Consider the following 21707-nt stretch of genomic DNA (forward strand, 5'->3'; position numbering starts at 1 on the left):
AAGCCACTACATTGGTCAGGCAAGACTTGCCCTTGGTAAAGATACCAGGTCATGACTTTCCTTCTTTTCCAGGTTAAAGGCTGGAGAAGGACGGTACCATGCTGTAAGGTCTTCCACTGAACATGGAGTGAACAATTTATTTGGGCTTCAGCTGCCCTTACATTCAGTTCATACAGGGCTTGCTCTCAGACCAGCAGCATAATGGTAAGAACAGTAGTGTAGTACCTCACAGTGTAGCACCTCACAGTGTAGTACTACACTTTGCTGTCCACTTTCAAGGACTACACATAGGTGCACTAAAGCAAATGCCCTTTCTTCACCTGACATTTATAGACAAGAATTAGGTCTATCAAAGGGTGAAACCTGTATAAAAAAGAAAAGTGTGTGAGAATTTCTTTTCCCCTATTATATATATTCACTGTGACTTAAACCACTGGCTGTAAACCAGCAAGCTTTAAAGGCAGATAGGTTCTTGATTTAATCAGACTAGGCCTCATTTTCATTTAAGGTGACTGATATTGGCCTGATCCCAGATCACCTTCCTGACAGAGATCTTAGTGCAGGGCAGCAGCCCCTGCCCATTTTGCTGTGGAATGCATGCTTTCCCCCCACAAATTAGGTGCAGCGCAGACTGGCTTCTAAAAAGATGCAGAACAAGTAAAGCTGCACGGCCACCTCAAAACTAAGCAGAAAAGCTAATGACTAGTACAAAGACACACAGTTTTCAAGATGTACATTTTGGCAGCTTCATCAGATAAACGTGTTTTCAAGTCTTTGTGTCAAATCCACCTCATCTTTTATTCTTGCATGAAAAGGATGCAATTGTCCTTTGTTCATGAAAACTGCCGTGTATCAGGATAAACAACAGGGAGCCAAATGGACCTGCTAAACCTGAATTACTCCTGATGCATGGCTGAGGTCCCTCAGCAGCCTGCAATGTCCGCATGGCTGTGCATGGACAGATGAGTTTCCTCCCCTGGCTTGCCTTCCCCCCTTTCTTCATGGGAGCTGGGTTTGAGCTGACAGGTCATGAGCCTGCTCCCACAAACCACTGAGTTGCAAAGTCACATTGCATCAACCAGCTCTGCATGGGCCACAGTTACTCCCAGTCCATTCAAGGCAACCTCACATGGTTGTCTGTCTGTCTCTGCTCTCCCTTCACCTCCACAAGCTAGAGATACAGAGCCCTCCCTTAGATAAGGTACAGCTGCTTTGCTGCAGCACTGTAACTTTGTGGGACCAGGGCAGAATCTAGAAAAACCCAGGAGCTGCAACAAACAAGAAATTGAAGCAGAACTCAGAATTCTGCTCTATCACTGTGAGTTTAAAGACTGTTATTTTTTAATTTACTAATGTAGCCTTTCAGTAGAGGCCACAGTAATGCCATCTTAAACACCACCTTTAATATACATAGCCCTTATTGCACTTACTTCTTTTTACTGCACAGATAATGTAGGGACACAAGCAGAATATGGGCAAATAAAGAAGCTGCTATGTTGCTAGGAAACTAATTCAGAAAACAATAACAATACTTACAGGGTAAGGTTGAACAACAGTAAGGAGGATCGATTCTTTGCAGCTTCTATAAAAAGAAAAAACAAAGTAAAATCAAGTAAAGAGTCATACTTTTATTCACTATTGATAACCAGCTTTTCTTTTTAATGGAGAAAACTGCAGTAATATGGAGGAATGTTTATTACAATGACATAGCAGAGTAGTACAGAGATTTATAATATGCCAAAATAACGATAGGCATTAAGAAATAAGTTTCTTCCAATCTAATAAATTGAATTGGCCTAACTTTGCAGTTTATGCTACTATCTTTTTGCTTCATCAGAGAAACCTGCATGCTGCAATAATGGTTGTCTCTAGCAAGAATGAAATAACATTCGATTAACTGTATTAGTTCAGCATCTGTAGTCCATGAGTTTCTTTCTACTTAACAAATGCAAGTCACTTTTATACCATCTAGCTCTTGTACACTTCAAGCCAAATCTGTTTGAAACAGCAGGGTTCTTTTTCAAAACAAAAATGAAGACAAAATTTAACTCTCATTCCTTCTCTAGATCATCTTTTCAGATGGGTGGGAAAAGACTAATATTTGGTGAATTCTCCCACTAGAATTTATAAGTTTTTACAGGATTGCTAAGGAAAGGTATTTCTTTCAATTTAAACAGGTCGTCTTTATGATGAAACTAGTAAATGCAAAACATATGAAAATCTCTAAAAATCCACAACAGATTTATAGGATAAAGAGAAGAAATTATTATGAATCTTGATGAGCAGGTGGCCTAGACAAATAATACATATATTTTAACTCTTGGTGGGTAGATGGGGGTGGTAGATAACTGTGGAAAAGTAAAGTGGAAGAAAGGAAGAAAAGACAATCACAGTCGACATCTCTTGTATTACCTTTTGATCAGATGGTTGCAGTGGGTGATATTAAGATTAGAAAAGGTCAGTTGCCATTTTGTTGAGATAGAATTAAGTTTCTCTTGATTTTACTACTTTCAAACATAAATTGTTTATTTATGTGACTTACCACCTGGCCAAATTGACATGGAACTGATTATGCATGCCTGACCTCTTGAGCAGAACTAACTAAAAAAATCATACCGTATTGTTTGTATATAAGGTCACCTTATAGGCAAAATGACAATTCTGATATGCAACCTAAAAAGCCAAAAGGTAAAAAAAAAAAAAAATGGAGGAGAGAATGAAGGCCAAGTAAGAAAACACTTCAGGAAAGTCAGTCTATTCTTGATGAAGCAAACACATTACTAAATGCCAACAGGGATAACAAATTCTATTTTTGCCAAAGCCATCAGTCAGGTAAGGAGCAAAGGCTAATCTAATATCATGTAACTAAAAAAAAAAATAGCTAGAGCTTCAATTTTTTACTTCTTTTATTAGGTATTTGTATCGGGACCACATATTTTTGGGAATCTACAAATGCATGTTAAGAAAGGTAATTTATTTCAAGAATCTCATCATCTCTGTGCTGTCCACATCTATCCAATTATGATTGCTATATTAACCTAGTCAGGTTAGTAGACAAAAAGGCTCACAATTGTTAGTTTGGGATAAACTGCAGCACTGGCCTAACTGGACCATGACCAAATGATCCTTCAAATTACTTTGAACTCACTACTTTATGTTTCTCATGCTGTCTATGATTACCACCACCACCTCTGACTCCTGCTGTCCAGCTATGCTAGAGAGTTGTCTTTAAAAATTAAAATCAGCTTCTCCTGAAAATGTTTTTCAGCTATTCATTATTCTTGGATTAAACCTGTCCAGGTAGGCAAGATTCATGCTAGATTAGCAAATGGGTTTTTTTAAAACTAAAAGATCAAAAGATATATTTGGTGGAGAAGACTTTCTTGCAGGCTAAACACTTGCATTGGAAGGATGCTAGACTCTGGACCATACATTCAACAGTCTTAGTTTCACTCTAAAATGTCTTTCCTCATGTAAAATATGACTAAATTAAAAAAAGGAAAAGAAAAAAATTAATTAATTTTCATACTCACTTAACAGCTACCTAATTATTTCTGTGCTCTCTTAGAGTCACTCAAGACCAAACATCTGCAAAACCAGCTTAGAAAACAAGCTGCTGACTTTTTGAGTGCTCCTGCATGACTGGCTAACACCAACATCACAACAAAGTATCTTCATGTTTCTTTCATTTCCTGACATTAGAATCAAATAGTGATAACAAGGCTGAAAAATCTGATGGGAATTTGTGATACATTTCTCTGTCCTTCTCCGTGTCCTGCGTGGTGATTATATTTGTCTGTTCTCACTACTCCTTACAGCTACTTGGGCTGCAACAAGAAGAGAATATAGATGGTTTCAGAATCAAATGATGTCCATTATAAAGGTTAAAGCTGCATTACTTAGTATCAGGCTTCTCGAGCTGCATGAGGCATTAACATTCAGCTACAATGCCAGCCTCTGTGAACTTGAGGCAGGAAATCACTGCCTCTCATCTGCTTCTTGCTAGCTGGAAGAGAGGAAAGGCAAAGGCAGGTGAGGCACATGGGGGAATCCCAGTATCTGAGCCAAACAGAATAAGTGGGTCTGTTATTCACATGCATCCTACAGCAAATATAGCATATAAATAGAATAAATGTATATGTTGCTCTTAAGAAGGAAGAATGAAAAATTGCTTATGCTAATTTTAAAGCTTTTAGCAGTTTTACATACTAGAGGAATACTTGGTTTCTTTCACACTGAGGATGAACAAATAAAGAATTAATTAAAGCTGTGACAAATAATATAATTTTCAGGGAATACAATTCAGAAAAATTTTCTAACCATAACTTGTTTCATTCACAAAGAACAATAAAGTCTAAAACTCTTGTTCTGAAACACTTTTTCTTTGCTATTTTAAAATCATCTGTTTCAATTTGGGTCTCACTATTGATGAGAAAGGTCTGAATTCCACAATTGTGGATTTTGATGGATCTGCAGTATGTTTACACTACATTTTTGAAGTAAGGAAATGGAAATCAATGGGTAAAAAGCTAACTAAAAAATGTAACATGTTATCTCAGATGCCCTATTCAAAGCTAAGGAAAGTGAAAATTATCTTCCAGTATTATGAATATTAACACAGTATTAATGAGCAAAGGGTTTGCAAAGTCACTCTATTGTGGTACATTTTAAATTATTACATAGAATGAATCACAGGGTTGGCAGACTGTAACTAAATTAAAATAATTTAGTTACAACTAAGGATCATTTTTATTTGAGTTGTGTATATACATTTTTAGGTAAAACCTGTTTTGCAGTACTTATATTCACCTAGGGAAGTTACAAATTTCACTTCCCCAGGGTTTTATCATGAGCAACAGTTCCTGTGGAAGAGTTTTCCCCAGAGATCCAGGTATATTTATTTCCACGGATGGTGACATCTTCTGGAAGGACCTGGGCTGGACAGAGTAGACCCAATTTAAGGCAATTTCCTCATTCTCAGTTGCTATTACACAGCACAGACACACAGAGCCAGCCTTGAGGTCCTGTGATGATGCCAACCTGCCTGAGTTGACTTGGGGCACCTTGATAAACTATCAGACAAACTCAGTACTCATGGACACCCATGAAACAATGTGGAGGGATGCAGGGAGAAAGGCTTTAGGAAGGGTGTGCTGGGCTGTTTCTGTCACAGGGGAAGCAGCACTGTGCAAACAAAAACACCCAAGCTAAAGCCCTTGGCACCAGACAATCCTCCAGCAAGAGCCATGGCATGTGGGGCTCTTCCCTTTCCATTTCCAAAGGTAACCCCACAGAACACAAACTACAGTCAATAGTTCCATGACTCTAATTGACAAGTACAACAGATTACACCAAGCTGGAAGCCATGCTACTGTGGGCAGATACCTTTTGGCCCTTTAATTACATCTACCCATAGATAATCTACATCTACACATAGATAATCACTGTTTTAGCAGGTGAAGAATCAGACCTCTCCAAGCCTAGGAAGATGTTTTCCAGAAATTTTTTTAGGTGAACACAGAAAATTATACTTTCTCTAGAGGCTGCCCATCCTGGTAGAACCAACTGCTGGAAAAGTGGTAACAGGATTTCAGTCTCTGCCTGTTCAGCTGACCGCTGGGAACTCTCTCTGAAGATCCTGTACACAGTGAGAGATGGGCATTCCTGCCATCACACCATGCAGGCAAGGAAAGGCACACCATGCATGGTATAACATCCCAAACTCCATCTCAGAAGACACTTGCAGGAAGCATAGCAGGAGGCTCATAATATAAGGTACATCACCACAGAGGTGAGGTCTGGGGTCCCAATTTAGGGAGGACAGGTAACACTGCATGAAATATAGTCACAGAAGAAGTCATATGACATCTTGAAGAAGTCATATGAGAAGCGTCATATGAGGCCAAAGTGCCAATATTTCAGCTCAGACACATGGAAAACAACTTAAGAGATGAGCATCAGCTTGGATACTGTTTTCTGGAGATGAAAGAAGACAGAACACAAAGATCATAGTGTCCAGGTCTTATTTTTGGAGATAGGAATGGTGCATTGTAATCCCTGGTATCAGAAGGCAGAGACATCACAATCACATTTGGAAAGCTGTGGCTGCCCTGTCTGCTGATGTTAATGATATTAGCTGTCCTTAGCCTTGCTGTCAAAGGAGTGAAATACTCTTGACATCCAAGCAACTTCAACTTGTGAACTTCTGAACCCTACAGTTTAATTTGCATAGCCTGCTGCTTCACAAAGTCATTAAAATTTAAGTGTGCCATCAAATATCTGAGGGCTTGCAACAGCAGAAGCAATCTGCACAAGAACTTGGGAATTTTGCAAGAATCCTGATTGAATGCCTGAGCCCTAAAAATGTGTAAGTAATGGATGCTTGAAACAACCATAGACACATAAAATATAAAACACATAAGGATGGGATTATTACAACACTGCAGGATCGAACAGCAGCAGAAACACAGGTGAGTGAAAAGATGCTCTGATTCAAATATAAATAACTTCAATAATAGCATACTGAAAATTACTGTCAAAGCAAATTGTGTTCTGTATAAATGTTCTTTATTTTAAAGGCCTGGCATGGTGCGAAAGTTAATCTTTAAAATTGTCACAGTCTGCTGCTGGCACTAATTGGAACCCTTGTTGGCAATCTCTGTAAGAGGTCAAGGAGTGAATGTGTCTGCAGACTGAATTACACTCGCTTCCTCTGACAGAAGTGGTCCCTTCAGATCAGGGCTGTGGCACACTGGTGGGCTTTCATACAGCAGATGCCATCTCAGATACCTCTGCAATAGAGGCTTTGAGAATAAAGAAACCTCCTCTTCTTTAAAGCTGTTCACCTGTCAAGCTTTCACATGTACCAAATTCACACCGTTTCCTTCTGTACTGTGGCACTGTGGCAAGATAAGCCCTATAAAGTTGTTGAATTTCAGTGCTGTATGACAACTATATTTACCTCTTGTCAAACCCTCCTCTCACAAATACTCAAAGTTTTCCAGTTGCTCATATTTTCAACTTTAAGCCTGTTAAAACTTTGTAATTGAGTTACCAAAATGTTGGTCAAACAGTAAATACCTGTGTATGCTGTTAGAGGAGTGCTTTGGCCAGGCTGCTTGAATACCAGCAGGAGCATTACACTGCTAATTCCTGAGCAATGATACCTGCTCCTTACTACACTGGCCTTCAATTAATTCTTGAGTGCATCTTGAAGTATTGGCAATATGCAGAAAACTTGACATTGACTGAGGTGCCTTCCTTAGACAATCATTTTCCTACCTACACAGATTTATGATGGCCTCCCTCAACCCATGAGAGCACTTGGGGTTAAACTTCAAGACGGAACCGACAACATATTAGGAGTTACTACACTGGAGTTCTCTGATCCAACAGAAGCAGTATGTGCTTATTTTGGTCAGTGTACCAAAAAACAACCAACAGCCAGATGAGCATGTGTGTGTATCCGATGGACTGAGACTGTCACCAAGTCCAACTGTTGGCATACCACTGCCAACACCATCACCAAGTCAATTAATTCACGCTGCATGAAGATACCATACAGCCAAGGAGAAAAATGTAGTGCTTATTTCCCTATTAATTAATTGTTCATCTGTCCTCTTCTAATTAGACTTTCTACACATTAGTTTTAAAGGATCAAAGGCAGACAAAATGAGATAATATTGGTCTCTCAGGTCACTCATCCAGGCCAATGTTCCAGTGCTAGTTTTTCTATCATTAACTGCCAAAGTCTCAAAAGCTCTGAGGAAACGTTAATTTTCAAAATGTAATGAAGAAAATTAATATGAGGCAGTCCCAAGATGTCTATTGATGACGTATCTTGAGAAATAGTTCTATGGAGCTTTAATGTAATACTAGCAAAGTAAAATATTTACAGAAGAGGTTGGTCTCACCATGGAAAGGTCAGTTTTAGTCTCCTGAAAATTTCTCATCTTTATTTGTCAGACTGTGCTGGTTCCATCAGACTGCAATTCCTTTTAAATGGCATTTCTGTGAGCATTTTATGCAAGCCCTTTCAGACAATTTCTAAGTCAGCTAAGTGCAATTCTGCTCTCCATTCAGCAGCTGTCCATGCACAGATCTAGCAGACACACAACACCTGCCCACTGCTCACAGTGTTCAGGGATGGCAAACCCACGCAGGCAGTTTGGGTTCACTCATCCTTTGCACTGGCATTCTTATTGAGAATGTCCAGGAACGTGAGCTGTAACAAAACACCAAAGTTCCAGAACAAAATGCTCAACATGGAAAATTCTAACCATTCAAAAAAATCCACCCCAATGCTGATATGACAGACTATGCTTTGAAAGAGTGGCATGAACCATTCACCTGAGGAAGCCACCAGAGACTTTCATAACCAGCAATGGTTATTAAATACATTCCAACTACTGCATAATTTCTTATGTTCAGCTTTCAAAAATGGAGCCATCATGGTATTTCTATAATAGCATACATTTTCATACAAAGTTTAATTTAAAAAATGCTAAATGTAATAACAACATCCTTCTGTTTTCTAAAATAACTTCTAAATTTTTTTAAATATATATGGGTGGTCAAACTGAGTTCAGAGTTCACTTACTTGGGAGAGAGAAAGAAAAGAAATACAACATCTTGAGAACATCGCTGTAGAGGTCTCTTATGTTCCTCTACATTATCAGAATTAGAATAGAAGAAACTTTCTTATGCTCTCCTTGATTAGACACCTTGATGCAGTCACACAGTCTCTTGAACTTTTATTTCATTTTTGTTTCAATAGTGGAAACAGATAAAATAATGAAGGTTAAAGCTGAAGGGTATTATGAGACAACTTTACAAACTGTGGAAATTGTTATTCCATTCACTTATCTCAGTTAAACACAGAGATTATCAATGTGATCTAGCAATTGAAAAGGATGTTTTAGGGAGCAAACATAATTCTAACATTCACATAATGAAGACTTGTTGATTTCCTCTTCTTTCTTTCAAAGAGATGCTATGTAAATTTTCATTTAGAAAAGAATTTCTGTCTCTGATGGCTTATTTTTAATGCCTGTTTTTGCTGACACTACGTTAGAAGACAACAATCATCACTTTACTCAATAATTTTTCTCCTCTAGTCTGGATGCAGCAGATAACTCATGCTCCATGAGAAGGGAAAGTTTTGAGATAATTTGTGCTGGGCTATTTCTCTTCATTTTAAGTGGTACAGCCGCTTAAACTTAGCCTAGAAGTCAACAAAAACTTTATGGCACAGCTAACGACTGTTTTTGCAGAAATGTAACTCTGTGCCCAGGTTGAAACTCCACTGATGATTGAACAAGCAAGGTGCAGCTCTGCTGTCACAAACCATCAATCCAAAGCTGGACTGGAGAGTGACTGCCTATGGATTTGAAGGAAAGTCTCCTTGCTGGGATGGCCACAGCATCTTCTGGAGTAGGAAAAGAAATGTTGCTGCCTTCCACAATGAACACTGACTCTAGCAGAGCTCTTGTTTGCCTGCCTGGTCTTCACAAAATCTAGGTAATTGATATACTGATACCACTATAATGCAAATATTGCTTCATTAGCACGTATATTCTCCCAACAGTTTCTTCCCTACTCTGATTTTTGACATATACTTTGGACAGAGAAGATCTACCATACATGCTGCTGCAGTATTTTGTATAGTTTTGTACAGTATATTCTAGATACTATGGATGTTAAGAGATCAATAAAAACAATTATTTAATAAAATGCATTATCTAATGCCAAACATCTTGAATAAATACTTACATCAATGAATTAAAATAAACACTAGTATGACTTGTTGTTCCTTGCTGAGAAACAAGGAAATCACATACTTTAGAATTATACTTCAAATTGGAAATAAGAAACGAAAAGATAGTTGAAGATGTCAGAAAGTGTAGAGGATCAATGCCAGTATCTGTACAATTGCAAAAGAGATTTATGGGAGCTACATGTTAAAGAGGAGGAAAGATCACTAAAGATGAGAAAATCTTACAGATATTTTTACTATGTGACAAATTAACCATAATCTTTTACGATCAGAGCTTCATTTTCATTTGTACTGAAGCATTAGAAACCATTACAGCTGCTATTCATAATCCGTACGGCACTGGCATTTTCATTTTCACATTTGGGCATTGTGTATGTAGTAATGAAAGGTCAGGCATTCACACACATCCTTCATCCCTGCAGCTATTAAATTTTTTCTTTCCTTTAATGCTTTTCAAAAAGCAGAACATGAGATAAATTTTGCTGATTAAATGTTAAATGCTTTAGGATCATCTTGTTTTAGAGAGCTATCTGAGTTTTTATTAATAATGCATAACATTCACTTAGGGTTATTTTGTGGAGGAAGTCCTTCACAGCATTATCTTAGCTCAAAGTAACTCAGCCAATAAAGAAAAAGAAATTAAGAAGAGGAAGATGCAATTGGAAATGTGATAAAGCTCTTGAATTCTGAAGAATATTGTATTTTCAAGCACTATATTATATACTGTTCTCAGTTCAATATTATTGGCTTTATCATTGTTTCTTAAAAAAACCCACATTCATTCAAAGAGTGATGGTATTTTTCTTTCAGATGTCTGAACACTTATTACTTTTGCTTTTCAGTCTTATCTGCTTTTTTGGGACCAAACTGTCTCATCCAATCTAAGAGCATCTCAATTCTTTGTTATGGAACACAATGCTAGAATAATGTTTTAAATAATTACAGATTGCTAGAAATGGTTTTCAAAAGTAAATGTTCGAACAAAACAAGACTCATTCAATTCCTCATTAAGAAAAGTTCCAGCAGTGTCCTGAGCATTGTGGCTTTTATTATTAGTATTACTGTAATTATCATTATATCTGCAAGGTTAGGCAATTGATGGATACTGAGCTGTAGAGATTAATGCAGAATGATTTTTGCTTACTGTGTCTGGAATAGAAAACTGATTAGTCAGATGCCAAAGATACATCCATGTGCCACTGGAACAGTATAAGTGATGGCAAACGTGATTTTATAATGATTCGGAGGAGCAGCCAAAGGGGCTACCTTCTCAACCTACCATTCACACAGAACAGTAATTCAGACAGCAGTCTCAAAGTGCAAACTCTTTGGTTATATTTTTATCCTCATACGTTATTTAATTTATTTAAGAAGAAGACTGAAAGGAGAAGAAATTGAGACAGAAATTCTGCCAGACAATTAACCACTTGTTCCCGTTAAATTGCATTATTAAAAAGTCCTGCCATGCATATATACCATATATCTGGAATGTTTCAAATTCAAAGGTTCATCCCCCTTTTTAAAAATTTATTTACTGGGCTAAAATCAATTAGCAGTAACTTTAAAAATCTATTCTCTTTAAAGCTTTGTCCAATCTTTCAAAATCCTATTATTAATTGTCACTTAATAAATCTTATTATTTATGCTGGTAAAACTAAAAATGCATTTATGCTGCTATACCCTTTATTTTTTCCTCTTTTTATGTATCACTAGAACAATACATATTTTTTAAATCACTTTTCTTAGGACTAGTATGAGTGTGTCTGAAAACTTTCAAAGCAAATGTACGCTGCTTATAAATATGGTTGTTAAGATAAAACTTGAATTATACTTAAGCAGAAACTCTTCCCTAATAAATGCAAATATATTGTAAATTATAGAGGGGGAACGAATGTTTGAAAAGGGGAGAAGAAAATTGCCCTGCAAACTCAAACCAAGCATAAAATGCTGAATGGCTGCATTCTTCTTTGCACACAGAAAATGAAGACATAATTGCAGTGCAGTCGGACACAGAGATGCGAGCTCTAGTCTAGATGGGTAACACACCAGCAGTAAAAATACGATGCCAGTCTCTTCAGTATCGGTTCTAAAGCCGCCCACGTTTGCCGAGCCAAGCCGATGTTTCGGTACCCGCAGCCGGCAGATTAAAGTTCGCTCGGGGACACGATTCACACAGGCACCGGTGCCGCGCCCGGCCCGCCCCAGCCCACCGCCTTCGCAGCGCCGCCACGCTCAGCACCGCGGCCACAGAGAAAATTAAAAGAAAAAAAAAAAAAAAAAAAAAGAAAGGAAAAGGTGAAAATTCGCCAGTTTATCCCTGTCCTTTCCCGCTCCTTAGGAGCTGCGGGTAGCAGGGCTGAAGGGAAGGACAGGAAAACAACTCAGCTCTTCAGGAAAACAGGGGGAGGAGGGAAGCTGTTCACGGGGGAGGTGAATCCATAAGTCACCACATAGCTGCAGCCAGAAGGTGGTAGGAGGGAAGATGCGTACTGGTGTACGGGAAAAAGAAGATGGGACTGACCCGATGTGACTTGATAAATTGATTTCATAGGTATTTCGTGCGTAATTTATTTGGTGTACTTTTATTTGCTCAGCGTGCGGCTGACAGGGCGCTGCTGCTGCGGCCCCAGCCGCCGCCCTGCAGCGGGGGCTCAGAGCGGCGGGGCTGGGACAGAGCCTGTCCTGGCACAGCTCCTGCTCCCGGCATCGCTGCTCTGCCGAAGCGAGCAATTCCTCAACACGAAACAGTGCAGCGAGTCGCCTTATGTAAGCCCTCTGTAAGCAGAACCATGGCAGCGAAGGGGCGAGGGCCCATGGCCGCTGCTGCCTCCGGCTGACGCTCTGAGGCAGCCAGGCCTGCCTATGACCGGCTCCCCGGGCACAGGCCGGGCTCGCTGGGCCAGGGCTCTGGGATGGAGCACGCAGACACTCACCGGGAGCTGCAACGAGCCGAGGGGAGAGATGGCAACCGAGCGGCTCTGTTGGGGCTGCCAGCGCGACCAGCCGCCCCCGCACCCATTCGAGATTCACCTCGAGCTGTCTCAGGGCATGAGGTACCACGGCTCAAAGCACTTCTCTAGATGCTCGCTGAAATCTGAGGGATTTGCACAGCTGCAAATAGCTTCTCCAATCCTCAGGAAGGTTATAGGCAGCTAGTTTGGGCTAAAGGCTTGGTTTTAAAGAGTTGGGGCTCATAGAGGTGGATTTTCAATCAGGTGTGAGAGAAGTTTTGTTGTTCAGGAATTACCCTGGCCTGTCAAACACAGAGAGAACGGCAGGCTCTGTGGGCTGTGTTCAGGGTTTTCGGCACCTTGAGTCAGCTACCTGGCCTTTGGATACTGCAGGGCTTGCTCTTGTAGTGTGAGCCAGCTCATGGAATGCTGCGTAAAAATGCATCCTTTATTAGCCATGTAAACAACTTCACCAAGTTTGAGAAGTATGCAGCATAAAGGTGCCCTTCCTACAGAATAACTCCTATAAAGAACAACCTTTGGGGTCTGCAGATTTCTTCTCTTGGATGAACACCCCATTTTCCTCTTGAACAGCTTGTACTTCTGTTTCATCCATAGCATGTTGAGGACTTTCATTTAAAGCTAGCTCTTAAACTTTAGGCATCACAAATATCCCTCACTTCAGCTGCAATCATGAGATAAGCACCAAAAAAAAGCACTTCAAAAATGTGCTTCACTTGTACACACTGACAGCAATCTATCTGTGCAAGAATAAATTCCTTGTTCCAAGGACGTGCATTAAAATTCAGTTCTCAAAGGGGACATAGGAGCTGATTTAGCATGGAAGGATATATGTTCTTTAAGGGCTATAGGTCAAACCTCAAGATTAAAAATAGGCTTGTTAAAATTGAGTCTGACAGAAATCACTGTATCTCTATGTTCCAATGGACATAATATTCTTCATTATGTAGGCACAAAGTAATTTTTTTTGTGTCTAATTAGACTGCAAATGTGATTTGTAAAAAGCAAATTGAATCATTATTTCAAAATTACATTTACTGCTAATGCCAGAGTGCCAAATTATGAGTACTGGCTGGCAGATTCTTTACATCTACAATTCAGTAGTTTTTTGCATAGATGTAAGTGAGGAAAACTGTTATGAGTCCATCCTCAGGCATAATTTTGGCCTTTAAGTCAGCAAAAAGAGGATGAGAGCAAGAGCAAGGTTGAGATCTAAACAGAGAGGTCACAGGACACTCATGATGCATTTTTATCACCTGCAGCCCGACTAGACACCAAACTGCCCACATGCATGTCACTAATTCCTTATGTCACACATGGCAAGAGAAGAATAAAAATAATGAAAACTAGTTCAAATGTATTAATCTGTTATTCTACAAAAAATAATCCAACTACTAGAAATCTTTTAAACCTTGCAAATCCTTTTTAAAATTTTTTGTTTGGTTGTCTTTTTTTATTTTCAATATACTTTTCATTTCCTAATTTTGTCCTATCCTAACTAAAAGATAACCTCAGGGCAAAAGCTCTTTGTCTAAAGGATCAACAGCCACAAAGGCCTATAAGGAAAAGAGGCAGGGGAAATAAGCATGTTTATAGAATCACACTCTCAAAGCTAATCATTAAAAGAAAAAGTGGAGGAGGGAGATCAGAGAGGTTTGAGAGGGTTTATTTTGTTTATTTTCCTCCCTCTACCCTCTCCCCAGCTGCAGCTTCCCAAGAATTGTTCAGAGGTCATACTTTCCCCATGGCTCTTCTAAAGATCTGAGCTCCAAAAGAAAGTTTCAGGAAGGTCACCTGTGAAGGGGATCTTTGCTCCTCAAAATCTGTAAATTCACCATTTTAATGGCATACTGTTCACATGCTTAAAGGCAATTATAAACAATCCACAATCCACTCTCCTAGTTCTTTGATTCATCCATTCATTGAGACCAAATATTCAACTTTTGCTTTGCTGTTCTGCATTCTGCTGCTGCCAGTATCATTAACCTGTTCAGTCAGCCTGACACACGTCAGTGTTTTGGAACATGTGGTGGTGACATTGCATTTCCCTTAGTGTGCTGTTGCTGCCACCTTGTACACCGAAGCAGTGCCTTCCATGAGCAGAGGCCTAAAGACCTCTTTCTGTTCTGTCCATGGGCAAAGAATTCCAGGTGTCCCAAAGGCTCTGTGTATTGCAATGGCCTGCACAACAAAGTCATTGGTTACTCAAAGCCAGCCACTGGAGATGCTTATGAATCCCTACAGGTGTAGACCTGCTACTCCTTTTATCTTACTCCCAAAGGGTTGGCTCTTGGAGAGGCAGGGAAAGCAAAGTCATCCTCCCTGAGCTTGATATGAGGAGCACAGGAAGAAGGGATGACTCCTCTCCAAGGTGCAACCTTTTCTTCCTGTGTCCTAGGCTGCAAAATACTCCAGCTGCTTCAGATGCCATTTACTGGCTGTCCATCTACCCATTATTAAGAAGTAATTTGGAAAATTATACTTCTCTGGAAAGACAAGAGTCCTTTCCCTTGGCAGAGTAAGGGTGAGATCCACACACAGTCGTTCCTGTTCCAAGGGAAATGGAAAGACAACGATCACTCTATAGTTCCCACTTGAAAAATCCACATTATATATTCATTAACGAGGTCTTTGATTATGTGTGCAGCCAATTATGACTGAAGAACCTACAGAACCTCTAGGTTCTTATTGTGCTGCTTTTTAAGGAAAATTCAGGACTGTTGCAGAAAGTGAAGTAAAAATCAAGGGAGGGGAAAAAAAGTGCTTATGTTTTTTCTAATTTAAAGGGTTGTAGAAACAGATCTTCCCCAAGAAAGAATATTCCGTACACAAGTCATTGTGTGGCGTCTCTGACCTTTCTCTGAAACAAGTGGAGCCATGTCTATCAAATACAACATGTAGCAAAAAAGGACCTCGGATCTGTTTTGGCTTGGTGGTTCCTAAATGGTTGTTTTCCTCTTGCAAGTGATTAACTTTTTCATAAAGCTTGTGATAATGCTCACATTCAGAAGTTACCCAGTACAGACAGTATTCACATTTTTTGTTGACATTTGCTACTCATCAAAGTTCTCCTAATCTTCAGCAATCATCACCAATGTATTTGTTATATCGAATTATATAACAGTAAGTTCTGAATAAAATGAACTTTTTCTGAACAAAATGCTTAGTTCAGGAAAGAAAATTAGTTCACTGCAAACCACATGACAATTTGTGCTGTAAAGAAGGGTGTTATCAATTAAGAACATATTTTGTTTTACGTATTGAAGTTTTAATTTAATAGGTCAGAATTTGAAACTGAGGCATTTCTGATGCAGCCTGCTTTGTATTTTCATCTCTAGCATTGTACTGGTACTGGAAAATGAAACCAGCTAACTTAAGAAAAGTAAAAGGAGAAACATGAAAAACAATGAAATTTGATGTCAAAAACTTTCCCATTATTAGAGAGAAGATGGTAGTGATAATGCAGATAAAGGTAGTTATTACAGTCCATCAGATAAATGGTCAAACTGCACATAATACTTGTGAGGAAGAGGATGAAGACAAAATTAGGAGGAATGTGGCAAAGGCACAATCACCCTTTTCTCCCTCTCTAACCTCTTTTCATAGTAAAACAGCCTCAGGGAAAAGAAGATGCACTGATTTATATCAGAAACTTTATCTCAGTGCTGTCAAACTCATACATTGAATAATGGTGTATCAAAGCCTACCATGACTTCAAAGCCATGATGCCAGCTATGATAAACTTCTGTCTTCTGTTCTTGCATTCTTGGTCTTTCTGAGCTCATGATTTTATGCTTTCTGCAGTCTAGATGACCATGCTCTTCCACTGAAACGACACTGGGACTTTCGTCCATTCACCTGAATACCATAACTCATAACAAGTACCTGACAGTTTAATTTAGACTCATGAAAGAAACAGAGAAAGGATTTCAAAATGCTTGCTTTTTTTTTCAGCTCCTACATTTAAAAAAAGAAGCAAACTACTCTTTTTTTTTCTGTTTTAGCTAGCAAGTGATGTTCAAGGGTGATATTGCAAACTGTGTAGCCCATGAGCCCCTGCACCCTGCCCCAGAGATGCTGGTGTGAAATTGCTTCAAAGATAAAGTGATGCAGTGAAAAAATGGTAGGAACATCAGTACACAGACCATTGTACTGAGGCACAGAACAAACATGAACATTTTAAACCTCTGTATGTTTTCATTTACAGGTTGAGGAATGAACAGATCAGGGGCAGCCCTGCTGAGAAGGACTTGGGGGGCTGTAGATGAGAGGCTGAATATGACCTGGTAACGTGGACTTGTAGCCCAGAAAGCCAAACGTGTTCTGGGCTGCATCAAAAGCAGTGCGGCCAGCAGGGTGAGGGAGGGGATTCTGCCCTTCTGTTCTCAAGGACAGCTGCACCCAGCTCTGGGATCCCAGGCACTGAAAGGATGTGGACCTGTTAGAGCAAGTCCAGAGGAGGCCACCAAGATGATCAGAGGGATGGAGCACCTCTCCTGTGGGGGAAGGCTGAAAGAATTGGGATTGTCCAGCCTGGAGAAGAGAAGGCTTTGGGTGTGACCTGATTGTGGCCTTCCAAGATCTGAAGGGAGCCTACAAGAAAGATGGAGAGTGGAATGTAGTGATAGGACAAGGGGCAGTGGCCAAAAGAGAGTAGGTTCAGACTAGATATGAGGAAGAAATTCTTCACCCTGAGGGTGGTGAGGCACTGGAATAGGTTGCACGGGAAAGCTGCAGATGTCCCATCCCTGGAAGTGTTCAAGGCCAGGTTGGATGGAGCTCTGAGCAACCTCTGTCTAGTGGAAAGATGTGCCTGTCCATGGTAGGGGGGTTGGAACTGGATGATCTTTGAGGTCCCTTCCAAGCCAGGCCATTCTACAATTCTATTATTTATTTACAGCTGTCATTTGTTGTCATTTATACTGTCATAAAACCTCATGCTCTAAAAACTCTTCCTGTGTCTCTCTCCTCTTGGGTTTTGCTTTGCAACATATAGCATTACCTTAAGAATGGGTCTGGTCTACTTGAAATATCTAGTTCTCATGCTGTGTTTTCTGAAAAAAACCGAACAGTGCCTTGCTAATAAGCACAGAATTTCAGGGCAGTGAGGGTGATGGGAAAGGGACCTGCAGAGGCTGGCATGGGTTATCACTGGGAATGGCATATCCTTTGAACTACCCTTGATCAAATAGGGAAACATTATATTAAAGCCTGTTATTCCACCATTTTGTCAGCTGTATTTTAAAATTAGGAGGCTATAAGTAGAACCACTACAAGTTATCCAGGGGATAAATGTTAAGCAGTCTGATTCAAATGCCACTGAAATCCACCAAAAGACTACCATCATCTTCAGCATGCTTTGGATCAGTTATGTTGCTGGAGGATGAACATTGCTCCATTGTTCCATTCCAGGAAAATTACACACAAAAACACAACAGGCAGCAAAGCAACACCTTTCCTGCCTCTTTAAAAACACCTTTGTCAAATTTTCCCTTAACACAGCCTTAAGCAAGTAGGGACTTCTTGTCAGAAAGCAAAATATAAGCATTTCGAGAAGTAGGCAGTATGCATTTTAGCATGTATGTTTATGGACACATCATTTATAGGTTCAAGATACAAAGTATTCATTATGTTTAGAGCTGTCCTTAAAAAAAAAAAGCCCAGGCATTATTCTCCTTGCCTGCAAAAAAAAAAAAAAATCCACCATGTGTCTTTGGTAAACAAAAAATAGTTAATTTACAAAGCTGTAGAATTGCTTTATTTGCACTTGACTATTTGACACCCAAGGGTTTTAATAGATTTGGCACTAGCAGGATAGGGTGAATCAACACTATTACTTTCTCTGTATTATGCTTAATAATTATAAATTGCTGTGTTTTATCGCTCCATTTACAATAAGAGTATTGCTAAGCAATTATCTTAACAAATGTATTTTTGATGGAAGAGACACTGATGTTTGTCTTTATAAATTAAGCTAGTCATAAAAATTCATGTTTATAATTGTATTACCTTATTTGAAATAATAAAATAGTCCACTGGAGGTGCACTACGAGCACCTACTGGGAAATTCATGGTATCCTGCCTCATATATTAGATATTTAAATGAACAGCCTTGATAAGAGCATTTTTTTTCTCCTCATTGTTAATGACATACATACAAAAGTACTGTAATTATTCTAAAGCAGCAGCTGAAAGAAAAACACTCATGGAGATATTGGTAATCTGTCATGAGGAGAATACTGTGATGACAGCAGACAATTAAAAATCCAAATATTATTTTCTTGAAACAATTTAACTGTTCAAAAGCATCTATTAAATATTTACACAAGCACATATTAGAATATTTTCCTCAAGTTTAGTATTTAGCCAATAGACTAGAATTTCTGTGGAATATATTGAAGAGCAGGATATGAAAGTATCTTAAAAATGTACAGTACAATAGCTATTCAAAGAAGTTACTGCACACTGCCCTTTGATAAAACATCATCTTTATAATCAAAGAATTAGTAGTAAAAAATCCCACTGTAAATTAACTGTAGCTTAAATAACAAATAAGTTTTAGATCAGTAAGTCCTATCAGATTAAGGAACTCATGCCTTACCAGTCATGACCACAGTACAACCAAACCGAATTATTAGTTCTTCCACCTGTTTCTGACATTCAGAACTATAATTGCCAAAACAGAATTTCAGTACAGAAAAAAAGAAATAGTACTGAAACTATAACTGTAAACTCTGTATGTTCAGTATTGTGTACCGGAAAAGTAACTCTGTATCATCCTGTATTTGACTTCCACTTAAAAACTAGGTCATGAGCCCCAGTGAAATAATACAGACCTCAAAAAACCAAAAAACAAACAAAACAACAATCAAATAAAAGAAAGAAAGTGAAAAATGATTAAAAAAAAAAAAAAAAAGTCATGTCCTGCATAGCTTCAGTATCTGGTGAGGCTGCAAGTCAGAAGACATCCAGCTGTGGACAAGCCTTTGAAAGGCTCTGTGCAGCACTAAGGGCTACTCAATTTTCCTCCTTCCTGGAAAACTCACATATTCCTATAAAGGACTGATAGTCCCAAAGGAGTAAGCACAGCTTATTCAACTCCTCAAAGTCCAGATTTAGGTAAGAGATGAAGCAATCTTACTATTCTGATGCACTCGCAGATCCAAGATGAGCACACAACTTATATCTGACTTCGTCCATATTTCCTGGCTAAATGTTGTTGGTAGATGTGTTGTAAAGTCCTTATGTTATGCTTGAACTATAGCACATCTTTCCAAACAGATACAAGTTTATAATTTAAGGACTTGAAATGATGAGGAATGACCACAGCTCTCTCTGTCTCTTATCTCTCATAGTGTTATTAGCTGTGGTTTCTTAGGACAAGACTGGACGCTTTTATCAAGCTGAAAAGATACCTGCTATCCCAATTTGTCCTTGCTCAGATAAAACTGTCTTGATCTGTCCTGTAGCAAGCTAACTAGGCTGAATTTCTTATGAATCTCATAAAAGGGGAAACTTGTGGTTAATTTTTGCTACTCTTCCCTAACTACATCCAATTACCAGCACACTTTCAGGAATGGACAACACTGCAGACCTTCTAGGTTTATATATAAAATTTATATTGCCTCCCTACTCCCCCTTGATATTCTTTTTATATCCATTTTATATTCATTCTATTACCTACAATGTACTGCTCTGAAAGGTCAGATTCAATGAATTATTTAATGCCATGGCAAGCTGAGGCACAAGGTGCTGTATCTTAAGTGTCTTTGGTAGTTTCACCCCAGGCTGAGCTTCATTATGTGAGCCAAGGGGATGTAGAGAGGAATGGTCTCAATACCAGCTTTAATCCACTCGCTCTGAGCAACAGGCACAGTCACCCTGCACTTCACCTTGGCCAGCCTTCTTCTGAAACAAAGTTTACTACCAGAGGCCATATTCAACACACTACACTGGGAAATAGCACCTCCCTTGTAATGCCAGCACACAACTTTCAAAGCCCCTTTCCATAACTGGAATTTCTCCAGCTATTGCCTCATGACAGTGCTTCCACCAGCTAGAGGTGCAAAGACCCACGTCCAGACAGAGTCACAAAAATGATCAGGGTGCTGGAACACCTTTGCTATTAAGACAGAATGAGAGAATTGGGATTCTTCAGCGTGGAAAAGAGAAGGCTCTGGGAAGACCTTATATCACCTTCCAGTAAATTAAAGAAGGCCTCTAAGAAAGACAGCAACCAGCTGTTTAGCTGGGCCTGCTGCAATAGGGCAAGAGATTTTAAACTAAGACAACTATGTTTAAAATACAAGGAAGAAATTCTTTACTCCATGGTGGTAAGTCACTAGAACAAGTTGCCCAGAGAAGCTATGGATGCCCCACCCCTGGCAGTGTTCAGGTTTAGATTGGAAGGGCCTCTGAGCAACCTGTTCTGGAGGAAGATGTCCCTTCCCATTGCAGGGAGGTTGGAACTAGATGATCTTTAAGGTCCCTTCCAATACAAAGTGCTCTATGACGTGCTTATTTTCTCATCCTTAAGTACCAGCTTTGCCATGACCTGCAGTCTGCCCTCCTGAACTCCTCAACATCTCACAGGAAATGGAGTTCCAGTTGCTGCCTTACTTACAAAAACCTCATGGTAACAGCCTCTTCTGTAGGTGAGACAATCTCCAAAGGGATCAAATTAAGTGTATTGTGTATCTTCGGCAAAATGTGTGCAGTACCTTTCTCTCTCCCCCTCTCTCTCCTCATACGTAACCTGTATATCCTATGAACCCCATAAAACTAGTAATACTTGTAAAATTACAGGTGTTATAAAAATCCCCTCTGTCCACATCTTTCCCCATTTTAACGTGTATTTTTCTTGTAAAAAAGTAATGAAACATGGCTTTTTATTCTACTGGAGAGAATCACAATGACATGGTAGAATTTGTACCTTTTATTTATCACTTTTAGGTTGAGAT

The 21707-nt window shown here is 39.3% G+C and overlaps 1 protein-coding gene across 3 annotated transcripts in view; it reads right to left on the bottom strand.

The window, feature by feature from the left end:
• The window catches only part of FRMPD4 (FERM and PDZ domain containing 4), a gene marked incomplete at both ends in the record, with an annotated part of 393220 nt that overhangs the window by 28534 nt on the left and 342979 nt on the right, over positions 1–21707 (bottom strand). For 2 of the 3 annotated variants that reach the window (XM_084201307.1, XM_084201309.1), the window contains one exon: positions 1537–1582. In XM_084201307.1, coding sequence (XP_084057433.1) covers positions 1537–1582 — 46 coding nt within the window. Of the gene's footprint in view, positions 1–1530; positions 1583–21707 lie in introns of all 3 variants that reach the window. The other variant, XM_084201308.1, reaches the window with a different exon arrangement.

This window comes from Fringilla coelebs (assembly GCF_963513975.1).
Source record: "Fringilla coelebs genome assembly, chromosome: 2".
NCBI classification, from domain to species: domain Eukaryota; kingdom Metazoa; phylum Chordata; class Aves; order Passeriformes; family Fringillidae; genus Fringilla; species Fringilla coelebs.